At 41.1% G+C, this 22433-nt stretch overlaps 1 protein-coding gene across 2 annotated transcripts in view; it reads right to left on the minus strand.

Annotated features, from left to right (window-relative positions):
- Window positions 1–2609: 2609 nt before the first annotated feature.
- The window catches only part of DCX (doublecortin), a 364207-nt gene continuing 344383 nt past the window's right edge, over window positions 2610–22433 (minus strand). The window contains exons 11-12 of one of the 2 annotated variants that reach the window (XM_082447683.1): window positions 21646–21740; window positions 2610–10711 (exon numbers count right to left, since the gene is read on the minus strand). In XM_082447683.1, coding sequence (XP_082303809.1) covers window positions 10655–10711; window positions 21646–21740 — 152 coding nt within the window. In that variant the 3' untranslated portion in view covers window positions 2610–10654. Of the gene's footprint in view, window positions 21741–22433 lie in introns of both variants that reach the window. The other variant, XM_082447684.1, reaches the window with a different exon arrangement.

A 22433-nucleotide genomic window follows, 5' to 3' on the forward strand; every position in this document is an offset into this window, starting at 1 on the left:
TAGGACAGAATTGCTCAAGTCGGGGCTTTCCCTTTTTCACATTATCCCATATACCCAGTCCGGCTACCAGATCCAGACGCTTCTATATCAATAGCTCCCTCCTCTCTACCTCCACTGCTCTGGCCTTAACTCAGGCTCTTTTCATGTCCCCATCTGGACTCTTGCAACAGTTGCAAAGATCCATTCTCAATATGTCTTTACGCATGCAAGCTTTTTCTCAAGCTTGAAAAGGCGTCTTCCTTCAGAAAACTGAACATAAAGAGATCTTATCAAAGTCAACAGCCTCTTGAGTCTTAGTTCTACTGGGCAAGATGCAAACTGCTCTAATTCAAACGGCCCATGAGCTCCTATAGGCTACTTAGATCCTCACTGAGTCCTGGTGAAAAGGAAGTGGAATTCACAAGAGCAGGGGTTCTCAAGCTAGAGAGGTTCTCAGAATTCTCCAGAGAGCTTATAAAAACAGGAATCGCTGGGCCCTACTCCCCCAGTTTCTGATCCGGTGTAGGTGGTGTAGGACCTGAGGATTTGCATTTCTGGCAAGTGCCTGGGTGGTGCTAATGTTCTGTGAGCATCTTGAAGGTAGAAACCCTGCTTTATCTCTATATCCCCATGGCCTTTGCATAGGGTCTGGAGTGTGGGAGGCTTTCAGTAGCCACTGTTGAAAGAAGGAAACCATAAAAGAGAGAGAGAGTGTGTAGTACTCCTAGGAAGAACTTCCTTCAAATACCAAACACCTTTCTTCTTTCAACTTAGCTCATACTGGTTTCTCCATTTCCTTATTCTTTTAGTCTAAACCAGTGGTTGCCAAACTTTTAGAGTTCACAGATCATCCAATTCTAAGAAGAAAATAAATATCGATTTGATTTGAGCCTCTCCTAGGTTTACTCACTTTTTAGTTTGCCTTGTTAGGACATTAAAAGACAAACACACACGTGTCTTCTACCATGACCAACATTTCATAAAAGAAAGAACATTTTAATAACAAAAGTGTTAAAAGGCTATGATCGCAAAACAAAAGATAGTCCTTTAAATGGAGTACATTTCTTTCTATGAAAAACCACATGGTATTTCCTTAGTTTTCTCTTTCCACCACAATCTGGTGAACGTTTTATTGCAGATTACCACTGGGTGCTGTACCAGCATTTGGGAACCACTGGTCTAAACCCACCCAAACTATAATTCCTCCCAGAACCCTGTGTACGGGGCCTATAATCTTGCCACCTCAGGTAATTTTTGGTTCTCAGGGAGGGCCATTTCTCATGCTATTCCATCTGCTTGGAATGCTTGCTGCCCACCTAGAAAGCCCTTAATCTGTTCTCAAATCCTGCCAGTTCCATGATGTTTTCCTGACCTTCATCATCCTGGGACAGTAATTGCCCCACACTTGGTGTTTCCATAGCACTCGCTCGTTTGCACTGGGCTCATTTATTAACAGGTCTAGGCTAGAACTCCTGGAGTCCTAAGACCAAGACCTCGATCTTGCAGATACCTTGGCAGGGAACCTGGAACATAGTTATTGCTCCAGAGATGTTTTGATAAAAACCATGAAAAGGAGCTGGACTTGATCTGATAGGCAATAGACAACGATCATAAGTCCCTGGTCAGAGGAATGACACAATCAAAATGATTCTTTAGAAAGATTTTACTTGCAGTGGAGACCAGGATAGACCAAGGTGGGAGAAAGTGACATCATGAGAAATCAGTGATGAGAAGGGCCTGATGATACTGGGGATGAAGACTGGCCTGGCCAGTCTTATTGTTGTATCTAACTTTTCTTTGGATTAGGAACACTAAGAAGTCCTCCCCATATACTTTCATTGTCTCCACCAGAGTGATGGTCACGGGGCTAGTTGATAAAATACTATATGGAGGAATCATCCTCAATCATCTTAGTCCTTGCGAATACCTAGGCTGCTGGCATCTTTGCTTCTCCAGACACAGGTCAGATGGGAGCTGTAGGGTTGGCCTGCCCAGTGAAGTTGGCCAAACTGTTTTCCAGGATCTCCGCCTCCTCTTTCTGTGCCCTTTCCTCCCTCCCTCTCCATCAACCTCTTCACAAGCCCAGTACCTTGTGTTCTGTTAATAAAACCCTATCTGAGAAAAATATTCAATTTGTCACTTATGCCTGAGGGTGAATAAGATACGTAGGTGTTCCCTCTCCCAGAGAGTAGCTGCACATCAACCTACGGAGGGAGAAGAGCTACACTGTCCAAGGAATTGCAGGCAGCAGGTAGAGGTATTTTCAAGGAACCCACATGGAGTCTTCCTTGGGCCTCTGAAATCACAGCACTAGAAGTGACCACCTATGCCGTTGGCACAGACTGACCTTGGCCAAAGCATGGTAAGCATAAAGAGTCCATTTGATTCCTGCTCAGCTCTGGAAGGGAGATCTGAGATCTTATATGTTGCAAATGTGCTGTGCTGTTAGTTATGGTGTTTCCATCATACATTGTTTCTCAGCTTCCTCGTCTATAAAATTAAGGGGTCAGATAAAATATAAAATAATGTCGAAGTTTTTCTGCCAGCTTGGACATTTTGTGGTTATATGATCATCGGTTCAATGCTTTAAAAAAAAAAAAGAGAGAGAGAGAGAGAATGTCAGCCAGAAATATTGAAATCAAATTTTATTTTTGGAAAATGACATTACACACATCTTGCAAATGTACACAGAAATGAGAATGAAATGAAGAACAGAGCTTGAGAGCCAAAATGATTGCAAGAGCAGCTCTGTGGCTGCCCGGTATTGAACGCTGTGAATCCGCAGCGTTCACAGTTCACAACACGCTACACACATGGGGAACTTCTCTAGACTTTGAAGTCCTCTGACCAAAGAAAGCCCTCATCAAATTGTGGAGGGAGGAAGAGGGATATTAACGGGCACAGGAGATGAAAAGGGTCTGCTCCAGCTGGTTTACATGGGCCTCGCCAAACCTATCAGTTCAAGTGGGAACAGCAAACCATAAAGGAAGATGCCTTCTTGGAACACTGCTTTTGAATCACAGCCTAAGAGCGGGCTAGGCATTGCGTGCGAAACCAACAGCAATGCACATAAACCCATGTCCTTGTCTTTTCTGGCTATAACTATTCTAAAGGGGCAGCTAAAAATCCCTAAATATCTATCGTCTTTCTCTGTTTTCCTTTTCTGTTTTAGAAATAATTATTGGTCATTGGTCAAGCAGAGCCTTCTCAGGGCCTCTGAATATTTCAAAACTTCTGCAAGGATAAGGGACATCTTTGTCCACTGTCTTTAGATTATATGTGATTCTGAGAACTATTCAATGCTGCAGTGTCATCAGATGGCCAAAGAGGCTCCCAAGTTGCCACTGATTTTTATGCAAAGGGGAGCTGAGTCTTTGATCACAATGCCAATCTTTGGGAAATGGTCAATAACTACCGAGAGAATGTTGAGAAACATCTTCCCCCCCCTTTTCAGTTTGTTTGTTCTTTGCTGACTTGACTTGGCAAAAATTATTGGCCCCTAAATCAGTTATTTACAACCGTAAGACACCTGGGAGCAGGGGGAGGGAGAAGGCAAGGGAGGGAAGAGGGACCACAAGGAAGAATATATTCTTTTCAGAGGTTAAAATGAGTTATTTAAGAAATGTGATGTACAATACCATGCATTTACTCTCCAAAGCTAGTCACTAGCAAGCTAACGCCTCTAACACTACAACCACCAATTACAGCTGTTTTGCTACAGTAACTGAGTTCTAACTACAGCTATAGGGCAGAAAGGGTGGGCTGTTTCCATTTTAAACTTTCTCCCTTTGAAAATGGCCATAAAAGCGTTTTCTGTACAAGTTTAATGGCACAAAAAGGTGACCGAAAACGTTTTCAAGAACTTACCACACATGAGAAATGCGAAATTCAATCAAAACATGCATTAGTTGTGTACAAGTCATAAGGGATCATTGGCTTCAAGCTGCAATGTATTACAGGACCGTGCGTTGGAGACATTTTGGTATAACCTCTTACTTGCTCAAATCCCTTTAGGAGAACTTATAAAGAAACGGCATTGGAAAGGGCATTCCATATGGCATTGCTAAGCAGTGACATTCCCAAGGGCTGTGCACCCTGTTGAATAAATTAGCACCTACGAGATGGCTTCTTTAGTTCCATTAATTACTCTTATATGGACTGCCTGCCAGGATTATGAACAGTTCGTGTCAATAGTAAATGTTTAGGTGGATTTAGTAACAGAAGGAAAAATACGATTCCAATTATGTGACTATTTCTTTTTATATTATGGAATTGCTAAATACCCTTAACATTTAAACCAACCCCAATTGCCTATCGGTTTAACTTAAAAAAATTCAATATTTGGCAAGCCTTATGTTTATAAGGTTATTATAGAGAGCTTATTGTGTAACAGTAAAACTTTAAACAAATTGTTCCCCCACCCAACGCCAAATGACAGGAGAAATTACCTGTGGTTTCTCACTATATTGTACTGCAGCTTTTAAAGTTGTGAGCAAATTAAACAAAATCAGTTCATAGTATTTAGCTGATATGAATCCATGGGTGGATTCTTCTGTTCAGCTGATTATTTCTCTGAGCACACTTCACTGCTCCACAAAACGGTGGACCAAAAGGAACCACAAAGTGTTCTGTACAATGCTTGGAAGGCAAAGACCCAAAGGTACGTGAGCTATAGGGAAACTGCTTGTGAGGATCTGCTTCGGGGAATCACAACTGAAAATGTTGAAGAAAGGGCCAGGATCGGATTGATTCCCACCAACAAACTTCTAACGGGACTCAGGTAGGATCAGGGCTCGTTGAGTCTGGAGATAACCTCTCACCACCAAGGCAAAATCACAGGGCTAAGAAGAGGCATATGCCCAACACCTAGATAAGGAGGAAGGAAAAAATAAAAAAGGGAGAGAATAAAAGAGAGAAGAATTGCAGAGGACGAAGGAGAGATGTTTGTAGTGTGGAAAGAGAGCGTGCTAAAACAGAGTATAAAACTGAGAGCAAATATGGTGAAATAGAGAGAGAAAGAAAAGACTAAGAGATACACAGGGGAGGTAAGGTAGAGAGCGGCAAAAAGCCATTGATTTCCTCAGGTTATTAACCCATAAATGAAAAGTTCCAGTGCCTCTAAGTCTTTGTCTTAGTTTACAAGATGTTTGCTCTGACTTCTGCTGTGCCATCTGTCCTCTCCCAACTAGTCTGTCCTTCTCATCAGGAGCAGGAAGATGCCTTAATTCCCAGTGAGAATTCCATACTCCCCTAGCCCCAGGCATCCAATGTAAGACAAGATTGCTTCTGATTCCAGAAGATGTTGAAGTCTATACACTAAGGGATAAAAAGTTAGGCAGTTAGAAGGGATGGGGGCTCAAGAGTCTTGTCATATGATAACCAGTGTCGCACTGCCTAGGCCACAGTGGGAGGCCTGCTTGGATCCTTAACAGAAAACAAGCAGGAAGAAACACCAAGACCACACTAGATCTTTGAGGATGGAGATAAGCTTGGGGACCAGGGTGGGAGACGCAGAAGAGGAAGTCACCCTCTCCTGAAGAGACAGGAGGAGCAAAATTCTTTAGTCAGACATACTGAAAGACCGGCTGATGGAGAAGGAGCCTCGTGGTCTCTGAAAAGGAAAAGTGGAAAATGTTGGAGATGTATCTCCAGCCAAAAGGTAGGCGAGAGGAATCCAGGCAGTATCCTTGCTCCAGGTGGTCACAACTATAAAGAAGAGGAAACCCTGCATGGAATCATAGCACAGTGGATGAGGCTACCTATGGGGTCTCCTTCTTGGGCAGAGGCAGAAGTGTGACAGCCTCAAAGTTTCATACCAGGAGAGAGACCTAGGAAGCCCAGCAATTGCAAGGCTCCATGGCTACACAGGAGGTCTCAGGTCACTTCTGGCATATCAACGGCTAGGCCTTTATTCTATCTAGTTTCCTGGTACTCAAACATAGGACTCTAACCCCTTCCCAGTCCCAGATGAGCTTCAAAACACTGATGGTTTACTTAGGAAGCCAGCCTGGGCCTCAAAGCCAAATCTCTTAACGCAATGAAGACAGTACATGAGTGAGGCCTGGTCTTAGAAATCCAAGTGGCCCCATGTGGCCAAGGACAAGCTCCAATGTGTTTTTTAAAAGAAATATCCATGCTTTTTATTCCCATGGCAAACTGGACAGTGAAGGAGGTCATTCAAACCCCACTGCCCCAGTGCATCAGTCTGGGGAAGTCTCTAGGCATAGATGTTTTTGAGGTGTGCTGAGTTTGGGGAACATTCTCATCAGTGTGCTGGAGCTCATCTTGGAGAATTGGGCATGCTTGTGCCCTTGTCCAAGGGAGATGCATTTTTTTAAAAAAGATAAGCTATTTAGAAAAAAATCTGAGGGGGATTGGGGACACGTCCATCCAGAGTACTGAAGGGACTAAGAAGTAGACACAATTTTGTCCAAGGCAAGCACTGGATTGCTGGCCTAAGACTTGGGTTGGGTGATTCAAAGAAGGATCTAGAGGCTCAGACCCCTTCTTCTTGCCTTCTTCTGATAACAACACATCTCCTTTAAGGTTCCTTGGTTACTTCTGATTGAGGAGGAAAAGCAGGAAGGAGAGAGAATTTCCTGAGGAGTGGGGTAAGCCCAGAAGGAGGTCTTTTGGAACTGAACTAATGAATACCTAGTTCCCAGGAAGAACCTTGCTGTGAGGAAAACTACGTCTTCAGACCTCGTTGCCCTGGTTTCTGCCATGGAAGGCCACAGGAGCAGTGTACACAAGAAGATAAGTATGGTGTGTACAGCACATAGCTTGCTATTTTAATGCAAACACAAGGAGTCAATGTTTAACATCAGCCAGGGTACGTTTTAGTCACAAAGCCCCTTGCTTATACCTGGAAATTGTCCGCATCAGGGCAGGATGGCTATGGGGACATTGTGGATGAGGGCAACCATGGCAAGGTCAGGTTATCTTCTCTAGCTAGTCTCACTCCCATATTTTAAAAGAAATCATTGCCAGTGAATGGTAGCCACACTCATTAAAAAAAAAAATACTCAAGAGTCATCTCAGAAAGTCAGGATGAACAAAGCTATTATTCTTCCCTCCCTCCCTCCCTCCCTCCCTTCCTCCCTCCCTTCCTTCCTTCCCCTGCTCTAGGAACAAGAAACATTTTTCTCAGCCTACAAAGACCAACCAGTATGAGATGAGATGAAGTGAGCTGACAGGGGACACCAGTCTTCCCCCATCCCATCTGAACGGGGCAGGAGCTCCGGGGACGGTTCTGAGGGCTCCTCAAGGCAGGGCAGTGATCCCCTGTGTTGGATAGACAAGGTCAGCAACCCCACTGTTCCTGTTGGTCCCCAATGCCTCCTTCTCTTTGGGGACATCTGCAGTCCATGTGGATGGGAACCATGTGAATATAGGGAGAAAGAGCCGTATTAGGTTGCTGGGTGGATTTCCCACTGAGATCAGGGCAGCAGCATATGGCTCCAAGATGCAACATGACCCTGGGAAAGAATTCTCAGGAGCCTAGTGGAAGGCAATACAGTTCAGTGGGAAAAGGCCTTGGAATAAGAGCCAGGAGATGTGGGTTCTAATCCTAGCTCTGCCCCTAGCCAGCTGTGTGACCTTGGGGAAATTACTTTACCTCTGCATCTCCGTTCCTGGCCTGAAAATGAGGAATTTGGAGTAGACGATATGATCTTAAGGTTCCTTCCAGCTAGAAAACTCTATGATTCAATCTAGGCTAACACTAAAGTCCTTAAGGACACAAAGCAGTCATGCTAATGGCTATCCTTTCCAAAACAGTGAAGAGAAAAGGAACTTTTCTCTCAATTTACCCCTAGTTAACACTACTTATGAAGTTGTTCAGCCCAGCCCCATATATACATTTTCCCTTTCTTTGTCCCTATTTCTATTTCTGTAAGGAAGAAAAATCAGGAGGTAGGAACAAGCAACAGATGGATTGTGTGTGTGTCTGTGTGTGTGTCCAACAGGGAGGGAGATTGGGGCGGGGGGGGGGGAGTGGCGGCAAATCCTTGCTGAGCGACGTGCTACTTGCTGACTGTGCAGAAGGTAACACACTGGGACTTTCGTAGTAAAACCGGATTGGATAAAATTGAGAACCAATGACAGGGGTGAAGGTGCTCAGTAACAACCAGATTTCTTTTTGCCTTGAAAATGGGCCAATTTAAAATGCAATTGTTAAAGGCTTGAATTTTGAACTACACCGAACTCCCCTAAAGTGGCAGTACAGAAACATTTCCTTATAATTGATTTTTTTAAAAGATAGAAATTCTATTCTTATTATAGAAGATTATTATTATAGAAGATAATAATAGGAATTCTTTGATTATTATAGAAGGTTGAAAGATCATTCTAAAGAAAATATGGCCACTGAATACTTTCTAATGGTACATATGCCACAAGCAAGGGAACGCTCAGAGGTGTAGCACAGGGCGTGGACATGAGGAAATCTGAGTTTCTCCTCTGGTCCGGCTCTTTACCAGTAGGTCGTTTAGCTGCCTCAGCCTGCATTTCATCTTAAATCGAAGGAATTGGACTAAATGAGATCTGGGGAAAGATTGTGGGTGAAATCTTTGGGGAATCGGGCCTGCAGTTTAGAAACAGACCTCCTACCACTCTCTACATCCTCCAACCCAAGTACCAATTTTTCCCAATTAACTACAAATTGCTCTGGCAGGCACTAAGCAAACCTTGAACTTCTAGAAAGAAGTAGGGGGTAAGTACAATGGGCTTCTTAATGGTTTCTAACAGCCTACGAATAAAGGAGAGGGGCAAAAAGAGGTTCTCATCATTTTGGGTTCTTCAATGACCAGTTTTACCAGGAATCAATACTACCAACATCTGGACTTTCCTTGAACCAAAACTGTTTTATGTAGCTAAGGACACCTGAAGCTTGTCTAGGGGCATCTGATCTACCCCTTCCATCACGAGTTTCCTCCTACCCAGTGCACATCAGCAATGCCACCAAGTTGTCACTGATCCATGTCGGGGTGTCCTGTAATATCTCCTAATTATGAAGCGGCTGCACACACACACACACACACACACACACACACACAGCAAGCTCATTCTAGTTAAAGTGGAGGAACAAATGCAAGTCATTCAATAGCCAAACAGCAGCTTGGCTTCAAATGCTGCGCCTTTCCAACTATCTGAACAATTACAAAGAAATAAGGACATCTTCATATCTGCTAAAAGCAAACACAGAATTGGCATGCATGGCTTTCACTTGATTTAGTTGTCTTTGCCATTATGGGCTATGATTACAGACAAAAAGCAGTGTTATGAACCTGTACCTCAAAGACTGAGAACTATTTCAAATGATCAGTCCTTAGCAAAGAGAAATCCTTTCTAGTGTTAAAGACAAGTGAAAGGACTCTCTGTCTTCAGTATGAAATATCAGGATTATAGATAAAAAAGAGCTGCTTAAAATATGCCATAACATTTCATTTAAAATATAATCAGAATGTCTGGTCCACATTGAAATTATTAATGTAAGCGTAACTGTTAAAAAGTTATCAAAAGACTGATTCTATTGAATTGGCCTCTGCTATTCATTTTGTTTTTTCCTGGAGGTTTCTGTTTGGCAGTGACAGCATGATTTCTAAACTACGTTATTCTTCTGCATTTTTTTTTTTTTGGTAAATTTTCTGCATGTGTTTTTTAGACAAAAGAAAAATCACCAGTTTATAAAAAAGGAGCCTGAAGAGTTTGCTCCTGAAATATAGACACGAGGTTTTATAAAAAGGATATTGGTTTCTTGCTATAAAAAGCGACCGAAAGGTGTCAGACCTGAAAACAAATTCTCACAGTGTTTTCAGTGTTAGCTGTTGACAAGGCATTCAATAGAACAGAGATAGATGGATACCGTACGGTTTGTGTTAGACAGCCTCCTAGAGGAATCAGGTATATGGAAGCCGCTCACCCCCAACTCTTATTAATTGCTTATTGATTCTAAATTGCCCCAGTGGAGATGTTGACAAGGAATTCACTGTGCTGTATAAACACTACTGAAATGTCTACAGTGTTTTCCAATTTTGCCTGGTTTCTTTAAGGTAGCCCTGCACTGGGGTCCTAAGCATCTGGTGTCAGAATGACAAGTTGCTGGTGTTTCTCCCCCTTGACAGCCAGAATTGGCGCTAAACAACAAACTGGGGGTTCAATCAGGAGTGAAGAGCCAGGCTGGGGAGCTGCCTTGCCGTCTTCCCAGGATCCTCCAGCATTCTTGAGATGGGGAGACAAGGGGCACTTGTATTTGTCACTCTTGGATTTGCCAATGAGTTTTCTTCCCCCACACACACATCTTAAGTGCCATGTATGTAAACAACTCTCTACAGAAGGAAGACTGTCATGTATGAGCAAAGCGAGACGGGGAAAAATAACGCAGGCGCCTAAGTATTCAATAGAAAGGTCATGGACTAGCACATTTTGCATCGTTGGAAAGTTACCCCAAAGGATGCTTATCAATCTGTCTCTTATAATTGGTAACTGTGGATCAGTGGCCCAGAGGAGAAATCACAGGAAAATAAACCCAACATATTACAGTGTGTTTTTAAAAGTAACAACAACAAAATAAAAGCTTGAAAGCACCAGTAGCCCTGTTGGCCGCTTGACCAGAAGTACCCTATTGTAACGGTAAGCTTGGATTTGTACTCTGGACTCTGAATACTCTCCTCCTTCACATGGAATCGCCAAGTGAGTCTGAGTCATCCAAGGACAGAGGCAGGTACAGGTCCTGTAAGAAGATAAGAAATAAAGTTAACTCCCCTTTTCTTAACATCTTGGGATCTGCAATGGGCAAGATTATATGGATGCTTTTTTAAAAACTAATATTTTCTCTAATTTTTATTTTGAAATAATTATAGATTCACAGGAAGTTGAAGTACAGGGAGGTAGCCTTGTACAATGTACCCTTCATTCAATTTCCCCCAGTGGTAACATCTGCAGTTTTCCATGCACTTGTGTGTGTGTGTGTGTGTGTGTGTGTGTGTGTGTGTGTAGTGTAGTCCTATGGGACTTTACCATATGTGTATATTTGTGTGACCATCATCACAGTCGAGATACAGAACTGTAGCCTCACTAAAGGGCTCCCTCGTGCCACCCCTTTATAACTATATCCACTCCTACCCCATCCCTAAGCCTTGGCAACCAATATTCTGTCTTCCACCTCTACCATTTTGTCATTTCAGATGTTATACAAATGGAATCATACAGTATGTAACTTTTTGGGATTGGCCTTTCCCATCAGCATAATTCCCTGGAGATTCATCAAGTTGCTGCCTTTAACAGTAGTTCACTCCTTCATATTGCCGAGCAATATTCCATAGTGTGGATGTACCACAGTTTGTTTAACCATTCATCGGTTGAAGGGCATGTGGGATGATTCCAGTTTTAGGCTATTACAAATAACACAGCTATAAACATCCATGTACAGGTTTTTGGGTTAACATAGTTTTCACTTCTCTGGGATAAATGCTCAAGAGTACAACTTCTAAGTTGTGTATTACTGCATGTTTAGTTTTGTAAGGACTGCCATATGTTTTCCAGAGTGACTGTACCATTTATATTCTCACCAGAAAAGAATTAGTGATCCAGTTTATTCACATCCTCACCAGTATTTGGTGTTTTCACTACTTTTTATTTCAGCCAGTCTTGTGGGTTTGTAGTGATACCTCATTGTGGTTTTAATTTGCATTTCTCTGATGACTATGACGTTAAACATTTTTTCATGTGCATAGTTGACATCTATAATTCCTCCTGAGTTCAACTGAAGAAACAATTCCTCAGAAGTGTTTCTTCATGTCTTTTATTCATTTTCTAATTGGATTTTTCTTATTGTTGAGTTTTAACAGTTATTTTCATATTCTATATATGGCTCTGGTTAGATATGTGGCTTGCAGTCTGTAGCTTGTCTTTTCATAATTTTTGCATGGTCTTTGACAGAGCAAAAGTTTTTAATTTTGATGAGGTCCAATTTATCACTTTTTTCTTTTATGGGTTGCACTTTTGTTGTCAAATCTAAGAACTCTTGGCCTAGCCAAAGATCAGAAGATTTCCTATGTTTCCTTTCTAAATGCTTTACATTTACATCTATAATCCATTTTTGAGTTAATTTTTACATAAGATATGAGGTTTGGGTTAGGGGTCATTTTTTTGCCTAGGGATATCTAATTGTTCCAGCACCATTTATTGAAAAAGCTATCTTTCTTCCACTGATTGACTTTTGTACCTTTGTCAAAAATCAGTTGTGGATGTGTATCAGTTGTGGGTTCATTTCAGGCTCCCAGAGAGCTGCCAGGCCCTGAACAAATGGCTAACCCAGAAAATGTACCCCATCACCTAAGTCCAATTTATTTCTTAATGCTTCCATTTCCCACCAGGAATTAGGATTCATGGCTCCAATACTGCCCCAAGCCTTGTCTATGTCTTGGGGAGATGGTATGATATGGCATTGGTTTTTCCCCACCGTTCCCAGAGCTCTATTTGGAGATCCTTGTGATTACTCCTGGACTTACTTCACCCATTGTCTAAATCAGAGCTTTTCAAATCTCTCTCTCCATCTCTCTCTCGCTTCTCTTTTAAATTCTCTATTCAAATGAAATTTTTCTTGGAAGCCAAATATATGAAGTAAATAAAAGTGTAGTTGTTTTGGTTGAACCAGACATGGGGGAGGCAGAATCTCACCCATCCCCAAATGAAACACAGTTTGAAAACCACTGTTTTCATTTACATTATCAGCAAAATACTAAAGGAAACTGGAAATTTTAGGGTCAAGTCTCTGGATATTTAAGAGACTCTCTTTGGTAATGGAAACAGAGAACTTCAGTAGTGGATTGTCCAAGAAAATTAGAGAATGCAGCTTCTCCTTGAGGTAAAGGAAAAAGTGAAGATGAGGAAGGGGACAAGAATGGGGAGGAGAGGGACGTACTTATCTAACACTGAGAATGCTTTTTGCTGAGAAAGAAGGGGCAGGAAGTCTGTTAGGCCACTTAGAATGGAAAGAGAAGTAAAGTGTATTCAGAAACTTGAGGTCTTAGTCCTGGTTAAGTAGTACTGTGACACTGAATAAGTCTTTGAGTCTTGGTTTCTTCATCAAGAAAATACAGAATGTACAATCTGTAAGGTCTCTACCAGCTCTGAGGACTCTCAAAGAAAGACTGATTCATTAAAAAACACAACAAAGGCAACTATAGCAAATAGATTCACTTCTCACCAACCCATAATCCCTACACTGTAAATCAGGGGTTGGAAAACTTGCTCTGTAAAAGGATAGATAGTAAATATTTTAGGCTCTCTTTGCTGGTCACATATGGTCTCTGTCACACAGTTTGTTTGTTTGGGTTTTGTTTCTTTTACAACGCTTTAAAGATGTAAGAAACATTTTTTTACATCGGGGGGCCATCCAAAATGACCAGGCCATACACATGATTTGGTACTCTTGCTCTAAACTACCAAATAACATTTCTTAGAAAACTGATAAAACAGGTAGGAAGTACAACACTGAGGAAACAATAGGAGGGCAATTAAAAAAAACACATAAAATTGAATTGAGGCAAAGTGGCATACAATGGAGTTGCATCTCTGAAGGTATTTAGTTCTCCACAAATTGAGTAAAGTGAAAATTGAACATAGTCAAAGTATCTTTGAGCTCTAGACTTCAAGAATAGTGGAGAAAGACTCTCTGAAAATCTACTCCTACATAAATGCAGTAACACTGGAAAAAATTGTCAAAATCAACTTTTTCAGAACTCTGGAAATTAACCAAAGGCTTGCAACAATCCAAAAAATGTTTATTCAAGAAAAATGGCCTAATCTCAGTAAGAATATCGAAATTTAGGGTGCTTTAACTTGCCCTATTTCTATTCTCCCTCTCCCCAGCTCCAGGGTATCTCTGAAAACCAACAGCCTCACAACTACAGTATCTGAAAAAAACCTAGCAGCCACCGGAGGATGCAGAATGGGCTTGGAGCTCCCCCAAATGCCCTATTCCCAGAGAACTGTCACTATTTGACCTGTCTGGTAGCTCCCACTTGTGGGGCTCTTCTTTATTTGACCTGACTCAGAGCACACTCACTGTGAACAGCCTTTTCAGGGAGCATTAATCAGCTGCAATTGTTTAAAATCACAGCTGCCTAACACGGGGGAAACCGTTGGGGCAAATGAAGCTGCTCAAAACCTTAAAAGGAAAAGCTGGAGAATTCATGTCCATAGGGGACTTTGAAAACTTCTGAAAATATTCCCAGGAATCTCTAAGGCCAGGCACGTGTTCAGGACTGGGTATATTTGAAAAGTTCTGAAAATATTCCCAGGAATCTCTAAGGCCAGGCACATGTTCAGGACTGGGTACATTCTCAGAAAAGACCTGAGAAGTTCCTAATCTCTCACCTCTGGTTGGCCTTGAGGCCCTGTGCAAACAGCAAGTGAAGGCTGAGGCAAACTGCCTGACAGAGCATTGAAATCAGGCTCCAACACACACACACACACACACACACACACACACACACACAGCCCTTCAGCAAAGGCTGGGAGACTTATTGGATCAAAGCATTTAAGGAAATCTAGGAAAATTATCCTTCAAGAATGAAGGAGAAATCAACACATTCCCAGATAAACAAAGACAGAGCTAGCAGACATGTCCTATAAGAAATACTAAAGAGAACCCTTCAGGGAGAAATGAAAGGACAGTAGACAGCAATCCACATAAGAAATAAAGAACACTGGTAAAGGTAAATACATAGGTCAATACAAAAGAAATTATAAATTAATTTTTCTAACTCTTTTCTTCTATTATCCAATTCAACTGCATGGACTAGTAATTATCAAGATGTGTTGATGGACTTATTATGCATGAAGATGTAATTTGTATGTGAATAGGAGCACAAAGGGGGGGGGAGGAACAGAGATATATCAATACAATAGCAAAAATTTTATATAAAATTGAAATTAAGTAGATTATGTTAAAATGTTAATTGTAATCCCCAGGGCAACCACTAAGAAAATAACTCGAAATAAAATTAGTAAAAATACAACAAGGGAATTAAAATGGTATACTGGAAAAATATCTAAGACAAAAAGGGCAGAAATCCAGGAGTGAAGGGACAAAAAAAAGACATAAGACATATAGAAAATAGCAAATGGCAGATGTAATTCCTAATTTACCAATAATTACATTAAACATAAGTAGATTAAGCACTCAAATGAAAAGGCAGAGATTGGCAGAATGGATTTAAAAACATTCAGCGCTATGCTGTTTGAAAGAGACATAATTTACATTCAAAAACATAAATAGGTTGAAAGTAAAATGATGAAAAAGATTTGCCATGCAGTTAGTAACCAAAAGGGAACTGCAGTGGCTATACTAATATCAGAAAAAATAGATTTTAAGACAAAACTTGTTACTAGAGACAAAGAAGAACATTTCATAATGATAAAATATAACAATTAAAACATATCTGTGCCTTAACAACAGAGCACCAAAATACATGAAGCACGAAATGATTGAATTGAAGTGAGGAATAAACAATTCAACTATAATGGTCAAAAACTTCAATACCCCACCTTCAGTAATGGATAGAATAACTAGGCAGAAGACCAACAAGGAAAGAGAAGACTTGAATGACAGACACTACAAATAATTACACATCTAATCTACTCCATCCAACAACAGCAGAATACACATTCTTCTCAAGGTCCCATGTAATGTTCTACATGACAGATCATATAACAAACATCAACAAATCCATAAAACAAATCTCAATAAATGTGAAAGGATTTAAATCATACAAAGTATGTCCTTCAACTACAGTGGAATTAAATTAGGAAGTAATAACAGAAAGATATTTGGGAAATTCACAAATATGTGGAAATTAAACAGCACACTGCTAAATAATCAGTGGGTCAAAGAAGAAATCACAAAGGAAATTAGAAAATACTTTGAGATAAAGGAAAATGAAATAACAATATACCAAAAGTTATGGGATGCAGCTAAAGCAGTGTTCAGAGGAAAATTTATATGAAAGGTTCAGAATATGCTAACTCACAGAAACAGAGAGTAGATTAGTGGTTGCCAAGGGGGTGGGTGGAGGGGGAAGAGGCTGTGACTACTGATGGGCATAGGATTTCTTTTGAAGGTGATGAATACATTCTTGCACAGCTTTATGATTATTCTAAAAACCACTAAACTGCGTACCTTAAAAAAGGTGAATTTTATCTCAATGTTATTTTAAAAAATAGTACTTTTAAAAATCCTTTACATTGACAATTGAATACTTTTTAAATTTTTTTTATTGAAGTATAGTTGATTTACAATGTTGTGTTAACTTCTGCTATACAGCAAAGTGACTCAGTTATACACATATATTCTTTTTCATATTCTTTTGCATTATGGTTTATCACAGCATATTGAATATAGTTCCCTGTGCTATACAGTAGGACCTTGTTGTTTATCCATTCTCTATACACCAGTTTGCATCTGCTAATCCCAAACTCCTGCTCCTACCCTCTTCCACCCCCCTCCCCCTTGGCAACCACCAGTCTGTTCTCTATGTCCCTGATTCTGTTTCTGTTTCATAGATAGGTTCTGAATACTGTTTATATGATTCCTGAGCAGGTAACCCTATATAGCAATATGCATGTATCGGTGCATAGTGTATACAGTAATATTCAGTAAATAATGATGTGTAGAAATGTAAGAGGCGGTTTTGTAGCAGTTTTGTTCTATGACTATATCGTGACCACTGATGAATTCCATAAGTTAAACTTACACATAATGCAAGTCCACTGTAATAGAAACAGCACAGGATTAAGAGCCAGGAGACCTAGGTCCTAAGCCTAACTTCCCCTTTCAGGGTCTTTGCTTCTGTATCTGAAAATTGAGGAAGATGTAGACTATAACATCTTTAAGTTTCCTTCTAGCTCTAAAATTCTATAAAATATAACTTGGATCATTACATTTTGTTTTTCTCTAGTTATACCAAAGCAAGGGAAAGGAGGCAGGCACTACCAAGTTAGTGAACTCCCTGGGCATTTTTCAGGCAGCACACAAGGGCCTTTTCATTATGGAAGCCACTTTGGGTCCCACCGCACTGAATCATTGGGCTTCAGCATTCACCCCTGTTCTGCATCATTCATGTAACAGATCCTTCAGTGTAGCTGGTTGGTTAGTGGAAATAATTATCCGAGAAAGATTGTTCCAGACTGTTATCTCACAGGAAGAGGGGACAGGCCTGGGGGTAGAATTGGGAGGCGACTCCACTTGCAGCTGCTGTGACTTGGAATGGGTGGGGTGAGGAACAGGCTATGGAGAAAATCCAGAGGACTAGGCCTAGGTATGACCTTCTGTACTTCTGTCCTCCGTCAATTTATTTAGTATTCAAAATATATTTTCTTGTGTGGGTAGAACAATGTTCAGGAAAAGGAATGATCTCAACATTCTGTTTTTGTTGATTGATATGTAGAAATACAGAAACACACATATTGCTTAACAATACAAATAATTTGCACCTGAAATTCATTTGCTTAGTCCCCTGGAGCCCTACAGAACAAAATGTTTGTAACAAATACAGCTGTGCTGGCGATACTATTGCGTTAGAGAAAACAAAAACTTGGTCTCTGGTCCAAGAAACTTATAGTCCAAAGGAAGTCAGAGAGAAGTTTTGAGAAACCTGGCTTCTAGTTTGGGTTTACTTTTTCCCAAATGTGCCCTGTGCTTTTCTGATGGTGTGGCTTTGTTCTTGTAGATTTTTTTAAAAGCTGGAATGCCCGTTCTCTTCACCAGCCATCAAAAGCCTACCCAGGCTTCAAGGTCCCACTTAAATGTCACCTAGTCTATAAAGCTTTCGTGTCTCCCACCCTCCCACAGTCCGACGTCTTTCCTACCCTCCTTTGTGTGCTCCTGCAGTTCTTTTTTCGCTCTTGATTACACTACCAAAATCCACTTAGAGTGGTGTCTGTGATGTAAGATTCAGGACCCTGCTTTATTCATCAAACTATCTCTCTAAGCTCTTACAGGATGACAGAAAAAAAAAAGTCTGGAAACACAGAAGGAAATGTATATTTAAATAATGTTAGTTATGTTTCCAAATAATATGTCAAATATATTTTCCTTCAATCTCCAGGCAACTTGGCAAGCGAAATGTCTCCAAATTTAAAGCCATGAGGGCAATCACTAATCTGGAAAAAAAAATTTTAAATAAATGAAAAAGCGTCCCTGTGTTTCTAGGCATTTTGAACATCTTTAATATGGTACCTTCTCTGAATTGTTGAATCATACTGGGGTTGTCTTTAACCTCGGCATCTCCTTTTTCTCATCTGTAAAATGGAAATGCTAACCTGCCCTATCTCTTTCACAGGGTTATCACTAGGGTAAATGAGAAAATGGCTATGCAGAAAGATAAAGCAGTATGAAAATGCAAAATGTTGTTCTCATTAACTATACCAGGATTTACTTCGTGTCCATATTGCAGCACTTGAGTATGCGGACTTTGGCTAACCTCATCGCAGCTGCATTAAAAAGGATTCTCCATGAGTTGCTTAAGAGGAGAAGCCAAGAGGCTGATTACAGCTTAGGGCCCTGCCACAACTGTCAAAAGTTACCAAAGGGATGCTGGGACTTCAAGTTTGTTTCCAATTGTGCAGGAGGAAAGTCATGGCCTCAGCCACCTGCTTCCTGTCTCCACCATGACTCACACCTTTCAGGTCCACTTGGATGGAAGTTCAGGTGAGATCTGCTTAGGCCCACTGCCCAAGGACCTCGATGGTGCTAAGGCTCAAGTAACTTTGTGAAAGGAGGAGCAAGAAGCTAAGCCTGAGCCCCAGGGGGACTGAGGCAAGGTCACAACACACTTTTTAGCTTATTCAGAAAACCCAGCTCATCCTCCATCATTGGTGGTATAAGCATGAGGCTACTGCCTCCTGATAGGATGCACTGAGCGAGATGCAACATCACTTCTATGACATTTCTTGTCCCAAATGCACAATCTGTTAACCACAAGGAAACATCAGACAAACCTAAATCGAAGGACGTTTTACCAAATAACTAGCCTGTGCTCTTCATTTCTACAATATACTGTCTTGAAGATTTTTTAGAAGACTCAAGAACTTTTCTAGATCAAAGAAGACTAAAGAGACATGACCACTGAAGGCAATGTGTGATCCTAGATTGGATCCTGGACCAGAAAAAAAGAACGCTCTTGGGGCAATTGATAAAATTTGAATATGGACGGCAGAGTATATAACACTATTGAATCAGTGCAAACTTCCTGATTTTATAATTGTACTATGGTTATGAAAGAAAATGTCCTTATTCTTAGGAAATACATACTGAAGTATTTAGAGGTAAAAGGGCATGATGTCTTAAACAATTTCAAATGGTTAAAAAATTTAGTGAAGTGTGTGTGTGTGGAGACAGAGAGAACACAAAAAATAAAGTAAAAGGGAAAAAAATAAACAACTGGTGAATCTTTATAAAGAGTATACAGAAGTTCTTTGTATTAATCTTACAACTCTGTAAGTTTGAAATATCAAAGTAAAAAGTAAAAAATTAGTGAAAATTATACCAAAATCCAAATGTTTTTTAAAGTTTGCTCTAGAAAATTATATAATTTATTATTTAATGTTTGTTTGCTTAACTGCCATTAAAAAAGGGTAATTTGCAAAATTAAATGATACACTGAAAACTCAATGATACAAAGAAAATAGGCTCTGACAACGCTGCCACCTGTAGCTTGTTCTGGTCCTTCAATGGTGAAATTCATTTTTAGAATTGAGTCCAAAACAAAAACAAAACAAAACAAACAACCACACACACACACACACACACACACACACACACACACACACACAAGCCTGCAAACCCAACCAGATGAAACGGTTTAACAATGCACTCACCTCAGTGGGCTTATGGATGGTGGGGCCTCAGCCTAAATGAACTGAACATGTCAATCACAAAGCAGAAGGACTCAAGTGTGCAGACCAAATAAATGCCCAGGCTGCCCTCTGCCCTTTGGAGAAGGTACTGGTGGAAGGTGCTGGGGTAGGTCACACTTCCCAGAAGGAAAGTGTGGGCAGAAATGCATAGAGCAAAGACACAGTAAGAAACAGTGGAGCATCCCCAGGAGGTTCTGTGTGGACAGTAGAACAACTGAAGTAGGCTACTCCTCGTCTTGGAATGTCCACACTGACAAGCTTTGCTGCTCAGAAGAATCACTGAAAGCTGACTGCAAAAGCAACTTTCATCCATCTCACAATCTCTGGGTACCGTTGGTTACACAGATAGTTCAGCAGATCTTCCTTTGGGGAAACCAAATAGCTCAACAGAACAATTCGAAGGTTCTGGTCAGGGTCAGTACCAGAAGCTAAAGAAGTCAATAAAGGAATGGAATGGGCATTAGGAATGATGGAGCAGGTAATGGTCAAGTTAACCAGGAAATTAAAAATCCTGATGTAGAGAAAAGGAAATGAAAATAGGTGTCAGGCAGCGGTGTGCTGTTAAATGTGTAACAACCGACTTCCTGTGGGAGAAAACAACAACCTTGATTTGTAGTATTTGCTGAATTCTAGGGTGCAAATATTCCCATCATGGCTGAGCTCTAGGTACCAACACGATGTCACCGAACACAGAGTTGGGAAGCGATGTACACAATCAGCTCTCAGGAGCTAGTGCGAACTGGCTGCAGGAAACTACTGGTAGCAACCTGGGTGCCAGTCTTACGTCTGCTGCTACCTAGCTATGTCACCCCAGTAAGTAACTTCGTTCTGGGTCTCAATTTTCTCGTCTGGAAAACATCAATCTCACAAGATTATTGAGAGAATCAAATGAAACGAATTTATCTCCATCTCAGATCTCTTGTAGCTCTTACCCTCTATGGTTCTGTGATGGAGTTGGCCACATTGGTGGCTTTTTGCCTTTCTCCATCTCTTGCCAAGTCTTGTGAGCTGGGAGAAGACAAGAGAATCCTAGAGGAAGCTGCTCTAGGGTGTGGTAATCAGAGCAGAAACCACGTTCACATGGCCTCAGAGATGAGGCTGAAGGCAGTGGCCACTCCAGATTTTTGATACAGAAGAGACTTCTGGGTGGGAATCAGTTTGGAGAGCGGGGTAGAGAATTGCTACATGTCTATTATTTTAATGGTATATTTATTGGGGATGACTTAGAGGTGTAAAGGGTGCCCAGGGCCAATGCAATGTATATATGCCCTCTCTTCCTACACTGTACCAGAATCTGCCTGGTAATGAAGAATATACAGTGAAACTAGGGCCTGTTCATACTTTGATGTCCTGCGAATCTAAAGGGAGTAACTTAGGGCTAACTTTCTTTATGTCATTTATTGGAGCCTGGGGCCATAAGTTGCCCTCAGTGCCCTCTTTGCTGTGCCCCTGAGCCGTCATTTGGTGACACTATTAGCTCAGAATGGTTATTTGGGCCCTTCATACCTCTTCCTTTTGGTTAAATATAACCAGAATTAAATAAACTGGGGGTCAGAAGAATAAATAAAAGTGACTGGAAGCTTAGCCCCTGCTGGGATTCCCAGTGCTTCAAGCTAATGGACCAAACGAAGGGAAATTCTGGCCTGGATGTGCTGCTGAGGCGGATGGAAGAGAAAACCCTCACCAGCAATTCCAAAAAGTCCAAGTGCAAAGGGGTTTAGTAAGGTATAAGAGACATAATACCTTGTGCTTCCGGAGGCTGCCAGGACTGGTGGGCGTAGAGATGGGAGACTGCTTAGACTTGGGGGTAGAGAGCTGGCTGCTGGAGGTTCCGTTTGCTAGCCCAAGGCAAGAGAAAAGGAAGGGATAAAAATCAACAGCATACAAAGGAACACGTTATCCTTCCCCTCCGAAGACACTGAGAACATTCAAACGAGCTATACAGACAACCAAGTGATGTGACGAGTGGAACAAAGGTGAAAAGAAATACATTCCTCAGAAAGGCAAGAACTGCAATGCTCAGTTAATTAGATCCCCATACAGTGCAAGGCGGTAATCCACCCACCCATTCCCCCGTGTGCTTCCAATTACAGGGGTCTGGTTCTTTTCAAACCTTTTTCATATTCATTCCCAAGTTTGACCCTAGCAACATCTCCGGGAGGTAGTCTGGGAACATATTACTTTGTTTCAATTTTATAAGTGAGACAAAATTGAGGCACAAAGAGATTATGCTGCCTTACCTTAAAGGGGAAGAAATATGGGTGAATTGGACCAGGGCACATCCCCTTTGGTGACAGATGATGCGGCAGCTGCAGGACAGCCCCGTTGTCTATCTCTCCCCCCTCTCTCTTTTCCTGCTCATCTTTCCTCCCACTCTCTCTTCCTTACCTCATTCCGGGTGCAAAGAACAGAAAAAAAAAAAGAGAGAGGGAGCTAATCAGGAAGAAGAATGAAAAAGAAAGTAGAGGAGAAACAGAGTGCAAAACATAAAGAGAGGTGCCTACAGCAAAATGGGCAGAGGAGAGAATCGA

This window comes from Balaenoptera physalus, assembly GCF_965194825.1.
Source record: "Balaenoptera physalus genome assembly, chromosome: X".
Classification (NCBI taxonomy): Eukaryota; Metazoa; Chordata; class Mammalia; order Artiodactyla; family Balaenopteridae; genus Balaenoptera; species Balaenoptera physalus.